Source organism: Pleurodeles waltl, chromosome 3_1, assembly GCF_031143425.1.
Source record: "Pleurodeles waltl isolate 20211129_DDA chromosome 3_1, aPleWal1.hap1.20221129, whole genome shotgun sequence".
NCBI classification, from domain to species: Eukaryota; Metazoa; Chordata; class Amphibia; order Caudata; family Salamandridae; genus Pleurodeles; species Pleurodeles waltl.
The window spans coordinates 708,860,067-708,882,962 of record NC_090440.1 but is presented as its reverse complement, the minus strand read 5'-3'; the positions used below and the strand labels follow the sequence as shown (position 1 = coordinate 708,882,962).

At 46.7% G+C, this 22,896-nt stretch overlaps 1 protein-coding gene across 2 annotated transcripts in view; it reads left to right on the top strand.

The window, feature by feature from the left end:
• Positions 1-22,896, top strand: part of PABPC4 (poly(A) binding protein cytoplasmic 4) — a 196,504-nt gene that overhangs the window by 134,093 nt on the left and 39,515 nt on the right. For both annotated transcript variants that reach the window (XM_069223417.1, XM_069223418.1), the window contains exons 11-12: positions 3,456-3,577; positions 11,348-11,441. In XM_069223417.1, the coding sequence (XP_069079518.1) occupies positions 3,456-3,577; positions 11,348-11,441 (216 nt within the window). The remainder of the gene's footprint in view (positions 1-3,455; positions 3,578-11,347; positions 11,442-22,896) is intronic.

Below are 22,896 nucleotides of genomic sequence, written 5' to 3'. Positions count from 1 at the left end.
TTCAAAGTGCTCCCCTTCGGGGTCACAACCGCCACCACTGTCTTCACCAAATCTCTTGCATTAGTAGCTGCTCACCTGCGCAGACAAAACATACACGTCATTCAATATTTAGACGATTGGCTCATCAAAAGAGCATTTTGTCAAAAGTGCTTCCAATACAGTAAGGCCACTATAAACCTACTTCATCAATTAGGCTCTACCATGACCTTGCAGCCAAATCCCAACCCCTTCAAAACAACCCTATCTGGGAGCAATCATCGACGCACAATGGGGTATAGCTTACCCCAGTGCTGCCCAGATTCAGTCCTTCCCGGCGTACATTCCCCAGTTCCAACCTCATCAGTAGGTAACAGTGAGAACAGTCATGCAGCCCCACGTAGGATCAATCCTCAATGCACAGCGGGGATAGCTTACCCCAATGCTGCCCGGATTCAATCCTTCCAGGCACTCATTCCCCAGTTCCAACTTCATCAGCAGGTAACATTGAGAACAGTCATGCATCTCCTTGGTATGATGGCTTCATGCATAGCCATAGTACCTCATGCCAGACTCAACATGCTTTCTTTGCAAGAGTGCCTCGCGCACCTAGGGACCTAAGCAGAGGGTCAGTGTAAAGATCTAAATTTGGTAGGCCGTCAAGCTTGCCGTTATCTGGAGTGGTGGAACACCAACAATCTCCTAAAATGACGGCCTGTCCTAGACCCAGTTCCGAAGAGAACATAACAGATACCTTCCTCACAGATTGGGGAGGGCATTCACAAGACCTGACCGTCCAGGGACGCTGGACACTCAGCCAGGGACATCTCCATATTAATCACCTTTATGTATGAGGCTGGCTCAGTTTATGGTGTACACCTATGGTGTGGCACCCCATTCTGAGTCCAGGCACCCCTTAGTGATAGTGAATAGGTGTCCAGATAGCAGAAGTTCTCTAGGGGGAGCTGAGGCTAGCAGCTAAAGCTTAAACAGGAGGAATGTAAAGCACTTGCAGTGACACAGTAGTCAAGACAATAACTTAGTCACAAGAAAGAACCATACAAGAGTTGCAAAAATAAAGGATACTTTATTACAGCACTGCTACTAAACTGACATTGGTATATCTCTCTTAGGAGATATTACATACAATATACACATAAAATAACCAGCAAAAATAGCATCAAAATATTCATGGCCCTATGGGAGGGCCAAACCATATACTAATAAAAGTGGAATGTGAAAGCGGGTCACCAACAACGGTAAGTGTTGGTTAGCTAGAGGCTGGGGTCATTCAGGAACACCAGAGGTAAGTACAGTAGGTGACCCCAGCAACCAGGAGTAAGTCAGTTACCCACCCAGTTGTCCCGTAGGCTAAACCAGAGAATAGTGAAGGAGTTTGTAGAATTCAGTACTCTTCCCAGTCGACTCCAAGGAAATCAGCTGGCAAGAGGATGGATGGAGAGTGCCCCTATCCTAGGATACCCAGAAGACAGGAGTACCTACACCAGGGACCCGGATGCAGAGGTGAGAAGGGACCCCTAGGGAATCCCCAGAGTACATAGTGTCATGCAGCTAACACTGGAATCGGTGTAGTTGCATGATTCCAACATGCTTGATACTAAACATGCCTAGGTTCGGAGTAGCCAGTATGTAGTCGGCCAACTCATGTTGACCAGTGTCCGCTACATACCTTAAGATGGCTTCCCTGCACTTACAGAGTCCAGGAATTGGCCTGGGCTCTTTAGGGGTACCCTGTTCATGCAGAGGTACCCTCATACATAGAAACATGCACCCTGCCCTTGGGCTGATGGGCCTACCAGAGGGGTGACTTATAATGTCTAAGTGCAGTGAGTAGGTTTGGCAGTGAAAGGGTGCATGCACCCCTTAGCCAGCTGCAATGGCAGGCCTGCAGTCACAGTTTGTATGGGCTCCTTAGCCCATAGGGGACTCCTAGTGCACCAGTGCTATGGGTAAGTAGGTACCATATACTAGCGACTTACAGGGGTGCATCAGTATGCCAATTGTCAGTGTGAAAAGTAACAAACAACTAAATTTAGGGGAGAGAGCACTGGGATTCCGGTTGGTAGGATCCCAGTGAACTAGAGTCCAAACACACTGACATCAGGCAAGAAAACTATGCCAGAAAGATGGCACTTTCCTACACTGTAGTTACTAGCTGTCTATCTGGTTCTCCAAGCCTCTCTTCCCCACCTGATTAGCAAGGTAGTCCTAATCAAAACAGGCAATATGACTGCCATGTATTATCTCCCAATGTGTGTGTGTGGGGGGGGAGGAGGAGGAGGGGGAGATCCGATCCTCTCATCTGTCTCATCTAACCCAGACTATTTTGGAGGTGAGCGATCTAGCACAAATTTCACCTGTTAACGAAGTACCTCCCAGGAGTGGAGGACTTTACAGATCTCAGCAGGCGGGGCCAGCAAGTCCACAAGTGGAAACTCCTTCTCCTGTACTTTCAGCACTCGTTTCATCCAGAAATAGACCATTTTGGCACAGGAGAAAATGCCAAATGCCCAGACTTTGCCTCCAGGTTCCCACAGTCCAGGGGCAAAGCACTGTGGATGAATTGGTCCTGGATATTTTCTTACACGTCTTCACCTCTCCCACTGCTTCCAAAAGAAGCACGCATATATAGGTTAGTACTTGGTGTACACACTGTTCTATTTAATGTACAAATTTTCATGTTGACACGATTCTGAATAATAAGTCAAGGCTGCTTAGCAAAGTTAGTATCTACTACATAGAATCTTTCTTTTGTTGGAAACATTTTCTACAGAACCAAAATGTGTGGAGCATAATGAATACAAGTGAACTGTCACTTGCGCACACAGCTACTCTTGAATGCAGACATTTATAACACGTTCTATACCTTTACACAGCTAAATACAAAATTAAGTAGAATTTATACTGTAGTTACTCGCCACTATGTAAACTGTAAAACAAACGTACACATTCATTGGATGATATCACCAGTGGCGTCATCAGTGATGTCATTTGAGATGTCATCAGTGATGTCATCAGTGATGTCAGAGAACATGTCAAAGTGATCTAATAAACAGCATAAGCAGTGCATGGCGGGGGTGCAAGTTATAGTTAGTGCTGCTAACTATAACTTGTGAATTTCTGTTTTTTTTTTTTTTTAGTTAAAAAAACTGATGTTGCTTTAATCTTTGCAATTTTTTATATATATATATATATATATATGTGTGTGTATATATATACACATATATAAATTATTTTCTGTAAATGATAGTACATCTGCTCTGCGCTCTGGTAATATTCAGTGATATTGTATGCCGTGTGCATAAGCCTGAAGGAAAAAGACCACAGCTGCTAGATTCCTTAAGGACATAGTTACTGAAAATACTTAGGAAGCTTGCTACTTTTCCAGATTCACAGGTCAGCTTTTTGTCCAGTAATTACTAGTTAAACATGTTTGTTTCCCATTCTTTTGTTTACAGGACTTGCTCCTCCTGCATTGGTCCCCCGCTCCACAGTGGGAGCCCCACCCCCAAGGCCTGTTGCACCCTATAAATTTGCCTCCAACATCCGTGGCTCACACCCAGCCATTCAGCCTCTGCAGGTAAGAATCTCATTATTTCATTCTTCTTTGACTCTGTCAGAGGAGCTTGTGGAAGTGGTGGCGAAGGGGAAAGTTATAAGGGTTGAAAAGGGAAGAGAATGAGAGGAAAAGAAAAAGAGCATGAAGGTGAGATGGGCGGAACTGCGGTGGAGGATTTGTGAGTAAATGGTATGGGCTGGATGGAGGCATACTTGAAGGATGGGGAGGGGCTAATTATCTAGACAGTCTGTGAGTAGGAGCATAGGTGCTTACTCTCTGAACATACATGGTGGAACGGTAGGGTGTATTCTCCTTGCTGTTTGGGTGACAAATGGCTTTGCTTTCTGAATAGATAGAGTGGATTGGTATGGCGTGTGTGTAGGAAGCTGGCATTTTATGTGGAGTACCATTGTAGGGGTACACCATGCAAAAAGTCAATTTGACAGTTATTGGTTACAAGGACTTGCTTTAATAATCCCAAGTGCTTGATTTGCGGTAGTGTGGTCGAGCGGTTTAGGCTTATCAGGAGAGAGTTTTGAGCCTTTGTTGTACACGCAAAGTCAATAAATGAGATACACACTCAAAAAGAAATCTGAGGCCAATTTAGAAAAATAACTTTAGACGTTATAGCTTTTTACACGAAAAACAGTAGAAAAAGCAAGCTGTCGGATTTGAAGCATAAGCCTCGAACACGATGATCTTATCCTATGGGAGAAACGCACATTGCATTGAACTCTTTGCAGACGTTTTTCAGGGTTTTTCTCCTGGACTTAATGGGCCTATGGGCCAAGGTGAAAGAAAGCAAAAGTAATTCAGTTTTACCTGACCTGGGGTGTCTGGGTGTAGAGGTCCTGGGCTCGCTGGTAGCCTTGAGCTCTGCGTGGTAAAGGCGATGGAGAAGTACCTGCAGAAGGAAAGGCTGCAGGTGTGCAGTGGGGGGACCAGTCCGGCAGAACACTCTGGGATTCTCGGCTCTTGAAGGTTTCTTGGCAGGAAGACACACACAGTTGACTTGGACCCAGGCTGGAGGGCCCATGTGCAGAGGTGAATTTTCCAGAGGGTTTCTCAAGTCAGAGGCTCTCACTTGATTTTGGGTGACTTGCAGAGGGAGAGAAAACAAAATTGCAGGGTTCCTCTGCGTGATGGCCTTGAATACCCTGACAGGCCTTATCAGCAGATCGGTGTTGAAGTTGGTGGTGTCTGGACTGGACACACAAGGCTTGGTGCTTGCGATAGCTCCGTTACTTCAGGTTCGGTGGCATGTGTAGCTGCAGATACACATGGTGTGCATAGTCCGCCGTCTGGTGTTGGGTCGGAGTGTTACAAGTTGTTTTTCTTCGAAGAAGTCTTTTCGAGTCACGAGACCGAGGGACTCCTCCTCCTTTGTTTCCATTGCGCATGGGCGTCGACTCCATCTTAGATTGTTTTTTTTCCGCCATCGAGTTCAGACGTGTTCCTTTTCGCTCCGGGTTTCGGGACGGAAAGATAGTCAGAACTTCGGAAAACTACGTCGGTATTGTTTCGTTCGGTATCGGGTTAGATAGAATCGACACCGAATCGTGAAGGGCTCCGGTAGCCCTTCGGAGTAACTTCGACCCCCGTCGGGGCCTGGTCGGCCCGACCGCGTGTAACATCGACACCGATGGAACGGACCCCGTTCCGATTCTGTCCTAAATGCCATAGTAAATATCTATATACAGACCAACATTTGGTCTGTAACTTGTGCCTGTCGCCCGAGCACAAGGAAGAAACGTGTGAGGCCTGTCGTGCGTGTCGGTCCCGAAAAACGCTCCGTGACCGAAGAGCCAGAAGGTTGCAAATGGCGTCCACGCCGACAGGACAACGAGGGTTCGAGGAACAAGGAGAAGAAGAGGAAGCCTTCTCCATCCATGAATCGGACTCGGAGGAGTTCGACGTCGAAGAAACCGTGAGTAAGACGTCGAAACAAGCACCACACGGGAAAACAGACAAGGCACAGGGGACGCCACTGCCAACAGGCCATGGCTCAACCCATAAAATAGGTGACCGTCCATCGGCACCGAAAAAGGGCGAACCGGTGCCGAGATCGTCCGACTCGGGTCGAGACACAGGCACGCAGCAATCTCGGGACCGAGAAAGTGCTGCCGAAAAGGGTCGACGCCGAGACAGCGGAACCGAAGCTGCTCGACGCAGAAACAGCGGCACCGAGGATGATCGACGCCGAGAAGGCTCGACTACAAAAAAGAGAAAATTCTCCTCGGAGCCGAAAACAAGCAAAGACACAGTTTCGGTGCCAAAACGCCCAGCAACCGAACCGACTGCCGGCTCGTATTCAGAGAAACAATCACTGTCCTCTCAAATGCGCAAACACAGATTTGAAGAAGAGTTACAAACCACTGACGTAGACCACACCCAGAAGCGGATCTTCATACAGAGTGGGACAGGGAAGATCAGCACTCTTCCCCCAATCAGGAGGAAAAGGAGACTCGAGTTCCAAACACAAGAACAAACACCACAAGCAAAAGTGGTGAAGAAAGTAACTCCACCACCCTCTCCTACACCTGTAACTCATACATCACCGGCACAAACTCCGTCACATTCACCAGCTCATACCACCATGAGCCAAGATCACCAGGACGCTTGGGACCTATACGACGCCCCAGTATCAGACAATAGTCCTGAGTCGTACCCTACCAAGCCCTCACCACCTGAGGACAGCACAGCGTATGCACAGGTGGTAGCTAGGGCAGCAGAGTTCCATAATGTGTCGTTACACTCAGAACCTGTCGAGGATGACTTCCTTTTCAACACCCTCTCCTCCACACATAGCACCTATCAAAGCCTGCCTATGCTCCCGGGAATGCTAAGGCACGCAAAACAAATCTTTAAATAACCTGTCAAAAGCAGATCGATAACTCCACGGGTGGAGAAAAAATATAAAGCACCGCCCACGGACCCTGCTTTTATCACATCACAACTGCCACCAGATTCAGTTGTAGTAGGAGCTGCTCGTAAAAGGGCCAACTCGCACACATCAGGCGACGCACCACCTCCGGACAAAGAGAGCCGCAAGTTCGACGCAGCTGGGAAAAGGGTTGCAGTACAAGCCGCAAACCAGTGGCGCATCGCTAACTCGCAGGCGCTCCGAGCGCGTTATGACAGAGCCCATTGGGACGAGATGCAGCATCTCATTGAGCATCTACCCAAAGAACTCCAAAAACAGGCAAAACAAGTGGTTAAGAGGGACAAAATATCTCCAACAACCAAATACGTTCCTCTATGGATGCAGCGGATACAGCTGCAAGAACAATTAACACCGCGGTAACCATAAGGAGGCATGCATGGTTGCGCACATCCGGCTTCAAGCCCGAGATACAACAGGCAGTGCTCAATATGCCGTTCAATGAGCAACAATTGTTTGGACCCGAAGTTGACACGGCAATTGAAAAATTGAAAAAAGACACGGACACAGCTAAGGCCATGGGCGCACTCTACTCCCCGCAGGGCAGAGGCACTTTCGGGACCTTTCGTAAAACAACCTTCAGAGGGGGGTTTCGAGGTCAAGCCACACAAGCCAGTACCTCACAAACAACCCCGTCTACCTACCAGGGACAGTACCAAAGGGGAGGCTTTCGGGGCCAATACAGAGGGGGACAATTCCCTAGAAACCGGGGAAAATTTCAGGGTCCCAAAACCCCGCCAAACAAACAGTGACTCACAAGTCACTCAACCCCTTCACACAACACCAGTGGGGGGAAGACTAAGCCAGTTCTACAAATTTTGGGAGGAGATAACAACAGACACTTGGGTCTTAGCAATTATCCGGCATGGTTATTGCATAGAATTTCTCCAATTCCCTCCAAGCGTCCCACCAAAAGCACAAAAGATGTCAAAACAGCATTTAGACCTGCTAGATCTGGAAGTTCAAGCATTACTACAAAAAGACGCAATAGAAATCGTACCAGGTCCACAAAGAAACACAGGAGTTTACTCACTGTACTTTCTAATACCAAAGAAAGACAAAACACTGAGACCAATCATGGATCTCAGAATACTAAACACCTACATCAAATCGGAACATTTTCACATGGTCACGCTACAGGACGTGTTACCACTGTTGAGACAGCAAGACTACATGACAACCTTAGATCTAAAAGACGCGTATTTCCACATACCGATACATCCCTCGCACAGGAAATACCTAAGGTTCGTATTCAAGGGAATACATTACCAATTCAAAGTGTTGCCGTTTGGTATAACAACTGCTCCGAGAGTCTTTACAAAATGTCTAGCAGTAGTTGCTGCACATATCAGAAGGCAGCAAATACACGTGTTCCCCTACCTAGACGATTGGCTAATCAAAACCAACTCCCTAACAAGGTGTTCACACCACACAGATTATGTCATACAAACCCTCTACAAACTAGGGTTCTCCATCAACTATACAAAATCACACATTCTGCCGTGCCAAACACAGCAATACTTAGGAGCGACAATCAACACAATAAAAGGGATTGCCACTCCAAGTCCACAAAGGGTTCAAAATTTTCACAAAGTCATACGAGCCATGTATCCAACACAAAAAATACATGCAAAGATGGTGTTAAAACTCCTAGGCATGATGTCCTCATGCATAGCCATTGTCCCAAACGCAAGATTGCACATGAGGCCCTTACAACAGTGTCTAGCATCACAATGGTCACATGCACAGGGTCAACTTCTAGATCTGGTGTTGATAGACCGCCAAACATACATCTCGCTTCAATGGTGGAACAGTATAAATTTAAACAAAGGGCGGCCTTTCCAAGGCCCAGTGCCACAATACGTGATAACCACAGATGCTTCCATGACAGGGTGGGGAGCACACCTCAATCAACACAGCATCCAAGGACAATGGGACGTACATCAAAAAAGGCTTCATATAAATCACCTCGAATTGTTAGCAGTATTCCTAGCGTTAAAAACATTTCAACCCATCATAATCCACAAATACATTCTTGTCAAAACAGACTACATGACAACAATGTATTATCTAAACAAACAGGGGGGAACACACTCGACACAGCTGTGTCTCCTAGCACAAAAGATATGGCAATGGGCAATTCACAACCACATTCGCCTAATAGCACAGTTTATTCCAGGGATCCAGAATCAGATAGCAGACAATCTCTCTCGGGATCACCAACAAGTACACGAATGGGAGATTCACCCCCAAATTCTAAACTCTTACTTCCAAATTTGGGGAACACCTCAAATAGACCTATTTGCAACAAAAGAGAACGCAAAATGCCAAAACTTCGCATCCAGGTACCCACACCAGCAGTCTCAAGGCAATGCTCTATGGATGAATTGGTCAGGGATATTTGCGTACGCTTTTCCCCCTCTCCCTCTTCTTCCATATCTAGTAAACAGATTAAGTCAAAACAAACTCAAACTTATACTAATAGCACCAACATGGGCAAGACAACCTTGGTATACAACACTACTAGACCTGTCAGTAGTGCCTCATGTCAAACTACCCAACAGACCAGATCTGTTGACACAGCACAGACAACAAATCAGGCATCCAAACCCAGCATCGCTGAATCTAGCAATCTGGCTCCTGAAATCCTAGAATTTGGACACTTAAACCTCACACAAGAATGTATGGAGGTCATTAAACAAGCTAGAAGGCCATCCACTAGACACTACTATGCAAATAAATGGAAAAGATTTGTTTGCTACTGCCATAACAATCAAATTCAACCATTACATGCATCTCCAACGGATGTAGTAGGATACTTACTACATCTGCAGAAATCAAATCTGGCCTTCTCTTCCATAAAGATACATCTCACAGCAATATCTGCATACCTGCAGATTACTCATTCAACTTCACTGTTTAGAATACCTGTCATTAAAGCATTCATGGAGGGACTAAAGAGAATTATACCACCAAGAACACCACCTGTTCCTTCATGGAACCTCAACATTGTCTTAACAAGACTCATGGGTCCACCTTTTGAACCCATGCATTCTTGCGAAATACAATACCTAACGTGGAAAGTTGCATTCCTCATTGCCATTACATCTCTAAGAAGAGTAAGTGAAATTCAAGCGTTTACTATACAAGAACCATTTATTCAAATACACAAAAATAAAGTAGTTCTACGAACCAATCCAAAATTCTTACCAAAAGTTATCTCACCGTTCCACTTAAATCAAACTGTAGAACTACCAGTGTTCTTTCCACAGCCAGACTCAATAGCTGAAAGGGCGCTACATACATTAGACGTCAAAAGGGCACTAATGTACTACATTGACAGAACAAAACCAATTAGAAAAACAAAACGACTATTTATTGCATTTCAAAAACCTCATACAGGAAACCCAATATCAAAACAAGGTATAGCCAGATGGATAGTTAAGTGCATCCAAACCTGCTACCTTAATGCAAAGAGAGAGCTGCCTATTGCCCCAAAGGCACACTCAACCAGAAAGAAAGGCGCCACAATGGCCTTCCTAGGAAACATTCCAATTAATGAAATATGTAAGGCAGCAACATGGTCTACGCCTCACACATTTACTAAGCACTACTGTGTAGACGTGCTATCTGCACAACAAGCCACAGCAGGTCAAGCTGTACTAAGAACTTTATTTCAAACTACTTCCACTCCTACAGGCTGAACCACCACTTTTGGGGAGATAACTGCTTACTAGTCTATGCACAGCATGTGTATCTGCAGCTACACATGCCACCGAACGGAAAATGTCACTTACCCAGTGTACATCTGTTCGTGGCATTAGTCGCTGCAGATTCACATGCGCCCACCCGCCTCACCGGGAGCCTGTAGCCGTTTGGAAGCAATATCCAACATTTGTACATTTGTAAATATATTACCTTAACCTTTATTTTGTACATACTTATTCATTCCATTGCATGGGCACTATTACTAACATACACAACTCCTACCTCACCCTCTGCGGGGAAAACAATCTAAGATGGAGTCGACGCCCATGCGCAATGGAAACAAAGGAGGAGGAGTCCCTCGGTCTCGTGACTCGAAAAGACTTCTTCGAAGAAAAACAACTTGTAACACTCCGACCCAACACCAGACGGCGGACTATGCACAGCATGTGAATCTGCAGCGACTAATGCCACGAACAGATGTACACTGGGTAAGTGACATTTTCCTTTATTCACACAGGAAGGCTCCAGCAAGGCTCATTGTCTCTAGACTTAATGAAGTGACGGGCTGACCTCCTAGACTTTCGATGTCCTCCTCCCGGCAAGTTGCTCCCTCAATGGACTCGAAGGTCATCAAAACGGTGAACTGGGCAGATGCATTCCGTGTCTGCAGATGTTGTGAGGTGCCTCCTCCACCTCAGGGTAGATGCTGCTCGGTTAGAGACCTCCAAGGGTTTAAGGAGGCTGGAATGCACAGTGCAGGTCTGGGGGAAGCCAGGCTCACATATCAAGCATGGCAGAGGCTTTGAAGCCTCTGCCTTTGATATGCTAAATTCTCCAGCCATCCTGCTGGAGGAGGTGTGACCACCGTCCTCCTGAGCAAGCATTGTTTCTCGCCTCTGAGAGCATATGCGATTTTAGCAGTCTACCCCCATACAGTAAGTATTGGGGGGAGCAAGCCCTCTTTGAACAGTTTGTCTGCAACAGAGTGAGTGGCATGGTGGGGCTTATTCTCTTTATTGGGTTTATGAGATGAGAAGACCTATTATCCATACAGAGTGCAATAGATGGGAATGCTTGTCCTGTAAATGCTTGGGATGTTTATTGTATAAAACATTAATCCACCCCACCCTCTAATTACACAGACCCCCCAACCTGCAGTCCATGTCCAGGGCCAGGAGCCCCTCACTGCTTCCATGTTGGCTGCTGCTCCCCCACAGGAACAGAAGCAGATGCTGGGTAAGTGACCACTGTGGCCATCTCTTATTTAAGGGAGGGAAGGCACAGAAGATGATGGCCTAGACATATGGGGGGAGGGGTTCTGATACCCAAATGCTGGGGAGGTCACATTGATGAGAAATTATAACATAGTTCCTCAAGTGGGTGGTGGATTGGTCTGAACTTGAGTAGTATTGCCAGATAACTCTGTACCAGAGGATTACTTCTCCATTCGGGCGCTTTTCATTCACAAATGGTTGTTCTCAAGTATGGTAATCCTATTAGTTTAATTGAATTAAACAAAGACTGTAACTCCTTATATACACTGATTTGTTACATGAAAGGCCAGGACTGAAACTGTTCTGGTAAAGTGGAATAATCTGGTGCCCCTATCTGAAAGATCATTGTAGCCTAATAATGGTAGCGAGGATTAGTACTCACGTAAGAGACATCAGAGAATGAGGACTGGTACTCACTTAGGAGATGTCAGGGAGTGATCGTTGCATGTAAGTTCAGAAATGTTTGGGTGTAAGAGATCTGGAATAAATCAAAGGAAAGATTTTGTAAAGGGGGACAGAGATCAATTTGAGACTCCTGAGTGTAGATCACTGTTGTTTGATTACACCTCAGAGCTCCAAGGTAGCCGTTGATCCTTTCCTAGGTAGAACGATTCCCTTGGAATTGTGTGATTATTATGCCTGATTTTGAAGAGATAAGGCTGTTTATGTCTTTTATCTTACAGAGCAGTCAGCGTAAGGAGTAAATGATACTCTGTACTCAAAAGTAGCTTCAGGTCAGCAGACGTCCCCTAATCCCCACTCCCCCTTCTGTGCCCGTTACTCTTTCCTTCTCCCTTCTGTTCTCCTCTAGTATTATGAAGTGGCCTTAGTAAGGTTTCTAAATGCATTGTTCACTGCAGTCTGTCTGGTGGACTTGTCCTGAGTAACAACTAGTTTCTTGGGTACCAGTGAATTGAATGCCCTCACATCTGTCACATTGGAGAATAGCTTAACAGAGTATTGTCCACCAGCAACTGGACAACATTAAGAAAAGCCAGTACAGTTATATACCCATTAAAGTCAGTGGTACACAGTCTTGAAAAATGTAAGGTTAGGTTGTGGAGAGTTGTGAGACTAAGGATTGGGTTTAGGATCATAATTGGTTTGTAAGAGTTAAGTTTTAAGTTCAGTGATACAGAAAGGAATTACAATAGAAGGAAGCGATAGGCGAAGGGATTGGATGCCAAACATAGAGCTATTCAAAGAGTAAAGGTAAAAAGGGTGATTAGTGAAAGGACGAGCGTAAGGCACTACTTGTTATTTGTGGTATTGCATTTGGTAGGGGAGTTTAAAGTGAACACATACTTATGAAAACTATCAGGGCTGGATCGAAATCATGGTGGAATGAATTCCTTCTTTTGGCATTGATTACTAGATCCATATTCACAGGCCGTTTACTTTCCTGGTGGTACAGAAGCATGTGTCTGAGCTCTGAAATAGGGAACCAAGAGCATCTGTGTGTCGCTGGCTTCATCCAACTTCCACAGGCCTGCTTTCTATGCTTCAGTTGTGGTCTCTTGTTCATGCACGTGTTTGCTATGTATATCTGTAGGAAGTTGGCTCTGTATATACTATTTCAAAGTAAGAAATAGTGTGCACAGAGTCCAAGGGTTCCCCTTTGAGTTAAGATATTGGCAAAAGTAGATAATTCTAATGCATTATTTTGTGGTAGTGTGGTCGAGCAGTAGGCTTATCAGACGGTAGTGTTAATCATTTGTTGTACACACACAGGCAATAAATGAGGAACACACACTCAAAGACTTACCCCAGGCCAATAGGTTTTTATATTGAAAAATATATTTTCTTAGTTTATTTTAAGAACCACAGGTTCAAGATTTACATCAAAATGTGATCACTTAGATACTTTAGGAACTTTGAATGAAAACAATATCATGTACAGTCTTTGTAAAAATGGCAATAAGCTATTTTCAAAGTGGACACAGTGCAAAAATCAACAGTTCCTGGGGGAGGTAAGTAAGGTTAGATTAGGAGGTAAGTATAACACTTACAAGTCTCAGTCCTGGGGCATAGGCAGCCCACCTTTGGGGGTTCAAGGCAACCCCAAAGTTACCACACCAGCAGCTCAGGGCCGGTGAGGTGCAGAGGTCAAAGAGGTGCCCAAAACACATAGGCGCCTATGGAGGACAGGGGTGCTCCGGTTCCAGTCTGCCAGCAGGTAAGTACCTGCGTCCTTGGGGGGCAGACCAGGGGGGTTTTGTAGAGCACTGGTGGGGGGACACAAGTAGGCACACAAAACACACCCTCAGCGACACAGGGGCGGCCGGGTGCAGTGTGCAAAGCAGGCGTCAGGTTTTGTATAGGTTTCAATGGAGGGACCCGGGGGGGGGTCACTCTAGCGGTGCAGGCAGGCACAGGGGGGGCTTCTCGGGACAGCCACCACCTGGACAAGGCAGAGGGTCGCCTGGGGGTCACTCCTGCGTCGAAGTTCGGTTCCTTCAGGTCCTTGGGGCTGCGGGTGCAGTATTGGTTCCAGGCGTTGGGTCCCTTGTTACAGGCAGTCGCGGTCAGGGAGAGCCTCTGGATTCTCTCTGCAGGCGTCGCTGTGGGGACTCAGAGGGGTCGTCTCTGGTTACTCACGGGCTCGCAGTCGCCAGGGAGTCCTCCCTGAGGTGTTGGTTTTCTGCAGGTCGAGCCAGGGGCGTCGGGTGCAGACTGTAGTCTCACGCTTCCGGCGGGAAACGTGAAGCCCTTGGAAGGTGCTTCTATGTTGCAAAGAAGTAACTGGTTTTGAACAGGGCCGCTGTTCACGGGAGGTCCTTATACAGACCAACACTTGGTCTGTAATCTGTGTTTGTCTCCTGAACACAAAGAGGATACTTGCGAGGCCTATCGGGCTTTTCGATTCAAGAAAACATTGGCTAAAAAAACACATTGTCCTCACATTTCGGTGACAGAAAGTTCTGGAATCTGAGAGGAGAATTTCCTTCCACCCAGCGTTCCCCCAAGTCTCCCGATAAAAATGGTACCTCACTTGTGTGGGTAGGCCTAGCGCCCACGAAAGGAAATGGCCCAAAACACAACATGGACACATCACATTTTTTCACAGAAAACAGAGGTGTTTTTTGCAAAGTGCCTACCTGTGGATTTCGGCCTCTAGCTCAGCCGGCTCCAGGGGGGGCAGAAATGGCCTAAAATAAATTTGCCACCCCGGGGAGCGACCCTTGCCTACAGGGTCGTTCCCCTTGCGTGACGGCGCAAAAAAAAGATCCCTGGTGCCTAGTGGTCTCTGCCCCCCTTGGGGGCAGATTGACCTAAAATCGGCCGATCTGCCCCCAAAGTGGGCAGAAGTGGCCTAAATACAATTTGCCCCTCCAGGGGAGCGACCCTTGCCTAAGGGGTCGCTCCCCATCTCTAAAAAAACAAACAAACAAAAAAAAGAAAACACAATTTTTTTTTTTAGCCCTGGCGCCTAGAGGTTTCTGCCCCCCTGGGGGCAGATCGGCCTAATAACAATAGGCCAATCAGCCCCCAGGGGGGGGGGGGGGCAGAAATGGCCTAAAATAAATGTTTGCCCCCCCCCCCCCCCCCCCCAAACGGGGAGTGACCCTTGCCTACGGGGTCGCTCCCCTTGCGTGACGGCGCAAAAAAAAAGATCCCTGGTGCCTAGTGGTTTCTGCTCCCCTTGGGGGCAGTTCGGCCTAATTAAAATAGGCTGATCTGCCCCCCCTGGGGGACAGAAATGGCCTAAAATAAATTTGACCCCCAGGGGAACGACCCTTGCCTAAGGGGTCGCTCATCTTACGTGAAATTCACAAACAAAAAAAAACAACTCCCTGGTGTCTAGTGGTTTCTGTCCCCCTTGGGGGCAGAAATGGCCTAAATATAATTTGCATCCTATGGGAGCGAACCTTGCCTAAGGGGTCGCTCCCCACCTCTAAAACAAAAAACTAAACAAAACATAACCCCCCCCCATACCCCCCTCCCCCCGCTAGCGCTGCCTCTGTGCTGTGTGCCCAGGACGTAATGGTTACGTCCTGGGCACAGCAGCACTGTGCCTCAGGACGTAACCATTAGGTCCTGGGCACAGAAGGGGTTAACTAAACAAGGCTTAGCAAGATGGATTATTAGATGCATACAAACATGCTACATCAAAGCAAAAAGACAACTTTTGATCACTCCTAGAGCAAATTCTACAAGAAATAAAGGTGTGTCAATGGCATTCTTAGGAAACATACCAATGGCTGATATATGCAAAGCTGCCACATGGTCTACTCATACCTTTACAAAACGCTATTGTGTTGATGTTTTCTCACAGCAACAGGCCACTGTAAGCCAAGCTTTCGTAAGAACACAATTTCAAACAACTTCAACTCCTACAGGCTAGCCACTGCTATTTTAGGGAGGACGAATTGCTTTCTAGTGTATGCATAGCATGAGTATCTGTAGCTACACATGCCATTGAACAGAAAATTTCACTTACCCAGTCTACATCTGTTTGTGGCATGTACCAGTGGGGTCCCCCTTTGTGCCCAGAGGGTTAGTTGAGAAGGTAACTAAGAATAGGGACAGATCCTACTCTGCTCTCTCTCATGTCACCTTAGTCTCTGAGGGGACACACTGTTCAACACCAGGAGAAGACTCCCTACATAGGGAACTCAGGCAGCTAAGACTGGAGGAGGCCAAGCTGATGCAGCAGCAGTAACAGCAGCTAGCCTTAGATAGGGAGGCTTTGGCAGTGGAAAGAGAGAGGCAGGATTTGGGGTTAGCAACCTGTGATGGCAGCAGCTTTAGTTTCAGGGAGCCTAGGGCCAGGGAGGGCTCTTTTAACTCCAGAAACCTCAACAAGGTTGTTCCCCCCTACAAGGTGGGGGATGACATACAAGTGGCTCACTGTTCTGTTGAGGACCTGTAAGGTGCAAAGGGTCCCTCAGACACAGTAGGCTGCTCTCTTGTGGCTCTCCTTTTCTGACAAGGGGAGGGATAGACTCCTCACTGTTAGGGAGGGAAATGCAGACATCTAGTCAGTTTTAAAATCTGCACTTTTAGATGGGTTTTGGTCTCACCACTGAACAATACAGAATTACGTTCAGGGAGACCAGGAAAGAGTCCTCCCAGGATTGGGTGGATTTTGTGGACTGTCTGTTGAAGCTTTTGAAGGCTGGTTACATGGCAGCAAAGTCAGTGACTATCAGGGCGTATACAATCTTACCTTGAGAGAGCATATTTTGAACAACTTTGTGTCTGATTTGTTGCATCAATACCTAGTGGACTCTGATCTGACCTCTCCCTAAGAATTGTGAAAGAAGGCAGAGTGGGTCCGTACAGGGTAAACAGAAAAGCTCATATAGGGATGGGGTGACCACAAGAAAAAGGAAGCAGGTGAGTCTCTGGCCTACAAAACTCTTCTTCCTCCAATTTTAAAACACCTTGGTGCTATGTTTGTAAAAACAAAGGCCATAGGCCAGGAGACACATCCTGTCCTAAGAAAGGCAGCAATCCAACCCCACTTTTACTTCTAATGCCCCTAGCAATAGCAGTAGTGGTGGGACTATTAACAGTAGTCAGTCTAAGGGTGTAGCTGGGCTCACTTTAGGGACTGTGGTGGGAGCTGGTTTAGTCGTAGAAACCACTGGGGCAGTGTTAGTCTCTGATGGGGGCATTGATTTTGCCATTCTTGCTGCCTGTCTCATCAGCATGGGTAAGTACAGACAGCATCCTCTGATAAATGGTGTTGAGGCTGAGGCCTACAGGGACACAGGTGCCAGTGTCACCATGGTGACTGAAAAACTGGTGTCTCCTGAGCAGCACCTACTTGGTCACCAGTACCAAGTGACTGATGCCCATAACAATATTGTATGCCACCCCATGGCAATTGTTGATTACAGCTTGGTGGGGTTACTGGTTCTAAGAAAGTTGTTGTGTCCACAGACCTACCTGTAAAGTGTCTACTAGGGAACGATTCAGAGACTTCAGCTTGGTCATTGGAGGCTTGTGCAGCAATGCTGGGCATCCCAGGGCATATTTTTGCTTTGACCAGGGCACAAGCAAAGAAACAAAGAGATCATGGAAACCTGGAGCCTGGAACAATGGCCCAAGAGCTTCCCAAACCAAAGGGTAGGAAGGGCAAAAGGTGCCCTCTACTCCAACCTCCAGTGAGGATTCAACCCCAGAGAGGGGAAAATCCACTCCCTTGGCAGAACCTACACCGGATGAGCTGCAGGCTGACAGAGCTGAGCTCTTGGGTGCTAAAGGAGCCCGCCAGGGAGGAAGTCTGTAGGGCACAAAGGACTTGTCCCACACTGGAGGACTTGAGATAGCAAGCTGTCATTCAAGAGGCAGGTGATGTCAGTGGCACCCACAAGATGTATTGGGAAGACAACCTTTTGTACTCAGAGCCAAGGGAACCCAAACCTGGTGCCACCAGGAGGATGATCGTCCCTCTGCAGTACAGATAACTTTTGTTGACACTTGCCCATGACATTCCCTTGGCAGGTCACCTGTGGCAAAGCAAGTCATGGGACAGACTTGTCCCTCACTTTCACTAGCCCCATATGTCAGAAGACACTAAGGGGTTTTGTCACTCCTGTGTCACCTGCCAAGCCAGTGGAAAGACAGGTGGCACCCCTAAGGCCCCCTTAATACCACTTCCAGTGGTTGGGGTACCCTTTGAGAAGGTTGGCCTCCTAGGCCCTCCCACTGTCTCTGGGAACAGGTTCATTCTGGTGGTGGTGGTGGACCATGCCACCAGGTACCCAGAAGCTATTCCTCTTAGGACCACTACAGCTCGTGCAGTGGCCAAAGCCCTTCTTGGAATATTTTCAAGAGTGGGTTTCCCTAAAGAGGTGGTGTCAGACAGAGGTGAAAACTTCATGTCTGCATACCTAAAAGCAGTGTGGAAGGAATGTGATGTTACTTACCAAACGTAATCCAACCGGAACAGCGAGCCAAAGGCAACCACACCCCCCCTTTGTCCACTGTGTCTCTTTATGTTGTGCTCCCAAACAAAGCGCCTGCTGCTCGAAAAAGTTGCGACCAAGTGGGTCCAATGTTCACATATTATATGATGGAGGAGTACCAACAAATTTCACAACAAATGTAAGAACATCCAAATATGTTGCTCCAATGCAGCTTTTATTAGCTTCAGTATACCAAATGGAAAGCAGCCAACACGTTTTGTTCACCATCCGTGAACTTCATCAGGGTTGTAAGATAGACATATATGGAGTGTGCAGTATTGTTTTTATACAACATATACATGTCACCATATTCAAATTTAAGTTAAAAACGCCCACATTTAACATCCCCACACATTAAAAATAACAGAAAAAATATTACCCATTTGCCACAGTATAAAATAGAAATTGTTAAATAACCAAATAATGTAAACTATGGGTCCCCTATGAGTCGCTCATTCCGTATATGTATAGCATTAAAAATCTAGATGCAAATTAATGACTGTAATACTAAATGTGAGAGGCAATAGTCTGATATCATAACTGAAATTAATGTTCTTTTATTAACAAATACTGGGGAAGGATCTAAAGCGATAGAGATTATACAATCTAGCTAAATGGGGTGATATCAATAAATCCATTGCTTCTTCGTGGTACTGGTACATCGTCAATTTGTTTTAAAAATCCCTTGTGCTAGCATGACACTTTGACAATTCCAAGCACAACTCTACAACACATTCTAGAAAAGATGCCTCCACCCTGCCAAATATCAGTACTCCAAATCAAATATATTCATAATCCACTTTTACTGAAAAGCTGATAACTGATGGAAACGTGCATCATAAACCACAGTTTCCTGTTAACCACTCCCAAACCAAAGGTTTGGAAGAAAGGTTTAATAAAACTCTCGTAGGCATGATCATGGGACTCTCTGAAAAACTCAGGTGGAAATGGGATGTTCTATTGCCATGCCTCCACTTTGCCTATACTGAGGTCCTTCAGAAGGGTGTGGGCTACAGCCCATTTGAACTTCTATTTGGGCACTGTGTTAGGGCGTCTCTTGCTCTTGTAAGAGAAGACTGGGAGCATCCTCTCAAGCCTCCCAAGGAAGACATAGTGGACTATGTATTGTCACGGCGCGAGCTGAACATTCGTCTCGGGCCGCGGCCCAGAGACATGCCGCGCCCCCAGTCTATCGTGCAGCATACAAGGCCCCAAATTGGGCATGGGGCCTCGTTTCTTCATAGCGCGGCACGCATTCGGGCATGTCTAACCCTCCCCCACTCACCTGCTATTGTTGTCCTTTTCTTTCTGTCGCCCTCATTTGTGCCTCCCTTTATGTTTTTTCTTCTTTCCCATTATTCCTCTCTCCTCCCAGCATGCTTTGGTTCCCTACTCTCTATGGCTCCTTGTCCATTACTTTCTGTGTGTTTTTCCCTATCTAATATGGTGTCCTTGCACTTCCTGTTGGTCGCTTCCTGTTTTGGGGTATTTAAGGGCTGTGATTCTTTCCCTCCTTGCGCTGCAACACTTTCTGTTTGGATGGTGTCTTCGCTCCTTCCTTGTGTCAGATACTGGTTCACGTCTGTTCCAGTGTTTTCCTGTTCTTTTTTGATCTTATATTTACTTATTGATTTTTGCTCCTGTTCCAGGAAATTTCATTTTTTGAGGTTTTTTCTCCTTTTTAGGGGTTTTTCCCCTCTGGCACTACTTCTGAAGGACATGGCCTGCCCTTGGCGTTCCTGTCGCCTGCAGCACCGTGGCTACCAGAAAGAGATGCCCCTACCTGGGCCAAGGCCGAACATTCAGGAACAAGAACCTCGCCACTCGTTCAGCGGACTCCAGGTTCAAGCAGCGCGTAAGTCGTGACATGTACAAGGCCTCAGATCAAGGATGGCTGAGTATATGAAGAAGGCCACTAAAAACCTTCAGGCCAGCCAAGAGCTACAAAAGCAATGGCATGACCAGAAGGCTGTACTGACTGTATACTAGCCAGGACAGAAAGTGTGGGTCCGGGCACCCCAGGACAAGTGGAGTGGTCCCCACACAATAGTGGAGAAAAAGGGTGAGGTTACCTACTTGGTAGACCTGGGCACTCCAAGAAGCCCCCTCAGGGTGCTTTGTGTGAACCGCCTCAAACCCTACTATGACAGGGCTAATATGACCCTGCTCATGGCCACTGATGAGGGACAGGAAGAAGAGAGTGACCCTCTCCCTGACCTCTTCTCCCACATTGCAGCTGATGGCTCAGTTGATGGGGTAGTTCTTGTTGACTGACTTTCTGAGTCACTGAAAGAAGACTGCAGGAATTTCCTGGGACAGTTCTCAAAACTGTTGTCATTGACACAGGGGACAGTGTGCCAATAAAAAGTAAGATTTACAGGCAACCTGACAATGTCAGCGCCTGCATCAAGTCTGCAGTTCAGAAGATGCTAGACCTGGGAGTCATTAAGCACTCAGACAGCCCCTGGGCTTGCCCAGTGGTTCTGGTACCAAAACCTCACTCCCAAAATGGAAAGAGAGAAATTAGGTTTTGTGTTGACTATAGAGCGCTCAACGCTGTAACAAAAACAGATGTTCATTCTATCCTTAGGGCAGATGAGCTAATAGATACACTGGCATCTGCCAAGTATATGAGCACATTTGATCTGACTGCTGGAAGTTGGCAGATCAAGTTATCAAATGGTGCCAACACCAAGACAGCATTTTTAACCATTGGAGGGCATTATCATTTTACAGTGATGCCCTTTGCATTGAAAAATGGAGCTGCCACATTTCAGAAGCTGGTGAATACAGTCCTCCAAGGATAGGAAGCCTATAGTGCAGCATATCTGAATGATATAGCTATTTTTACTCACCACCTGGGAGGATCACCTGGTCCACCTGTGGAATGTTTTGGAGGCTCTGCAGAAAGCAGGCCTCACTACTAAGGCCTCTTAAGTGCAGGATAGGGCAGGGGAAGGTTGTATATCTGGGCCACCTGGTAGGTGGAGGCCAAATTCAATCACTGCAGGGGAAGATTCAAACCATTTTGTATTGGACTCCCCCTACTACTCAGACACAGGTGAGAGCCTTTTTAGGCCTCACTGGGTATTATAGGAGGTTCATTAAGAACTATGGCTCCATTGTAGCCCCTCTGAATGACTTCACCTCAAAGAAAATGCCCAAGAAGGTTTTATGGACAGCAGCTGTCAAAAGGCTTTTGAAGATCTCAAACAGGCCATGTGCTCTGCGCCTATTTTAAGAAGTCCTGACTACACCAAGCAGTTCATAGTTCAGACAGATGCTTCTGAGGTAGGGGTTGAGGCAGTTTTGTTACAACTTAATACAGAGGGCCAGGACCAACCTGTAGCTTTTATAAGCAGAAGGTTGACCCCCTCGGAAAAGCGTTGGTCAGCCATAGAAAGGGAGGCCTTTGCTGTGGTTTGGGCTTTGAAGAAGCTGAGGCCATACTTGTTTGGCACTCACTTCCTTGTTCAGACAGACCACAAGCCCCTTCTATGGTTACAACAGATGAAGGGTGAAAATCCCAAACTGTTGAGATGGTCCATATCCCTACAGAGAATGGAGTATACAGTGGAACATAGACATGGGAGCAACCACTCCAATGCAGATGGACTCTCCAGAAATTTCTACTTAGACAATGAAGACTCATATGGTCAAGGCTAGCCTTACTGTCCTTTGTTTGGGGGAGGAGGTTTTGTAGGAAAGTATCCTCTTTTTGGCATGGTTACCCCCATTTTCTGCCTGTTGTCAGTGTGTGTGATCCTGCTAACTAGGACTCTAGTGATCATGCTCTCTCCTCTAAATTTGGTTGCTACTAACGTTGTCTTCCCACAATTGGCATACTGGTCCCCTCCCCCCCCCCATGTAAGTCCCTAGTATATGGTACCTAGATACCCAGGGCATTGGGGTTCCAAGGGATCCCTGTTGGCTGCAACAGTTATTCTGCCACCCATAGGGAGCCCCTGCAAGGGGTTCTGCAGGTCTGTCATTGCAGCCTGCGTGAAACAGGTGCATGCAACCATTTTAACCACAGGTCACTACACCAGTTCACTTTAAGTCACCCCTGTGGTAGGCCCTTTCATACCAGAGGGCAGAGTGCAAGGTACCTGTGTGAGGGCATCCCTGCACTAGCAGAGGTGCCCCCACAAACTCCAGATCCATTTTCCTGGACTTTGTGAGTGCGGAGGCACCATTTTACGCGTGTACTGGACATAGGTCACTACCTATGTCCAGCTACATAATGGTAACTCCGAACCTGGGCATGTTTGGTATCAAACATGTCGGAATCATACCCCAATACTGTTGCAAGTATTGGAAGTGTGATTCCATGCACTCTGGGGCCTTCTTAGAGGACCCGCAGCATTGCTACCACCAGTCTTACAGGGTTTTCCGGGCAGCCCAGCTGCTGTCACCCCTCAGACAGGTTTCTGACCTCTTGCTGCTTGATCTGATCAAGCCCAGGAAGGCAGAACAAAGGATTTCTTTTAGGAGAAGCGC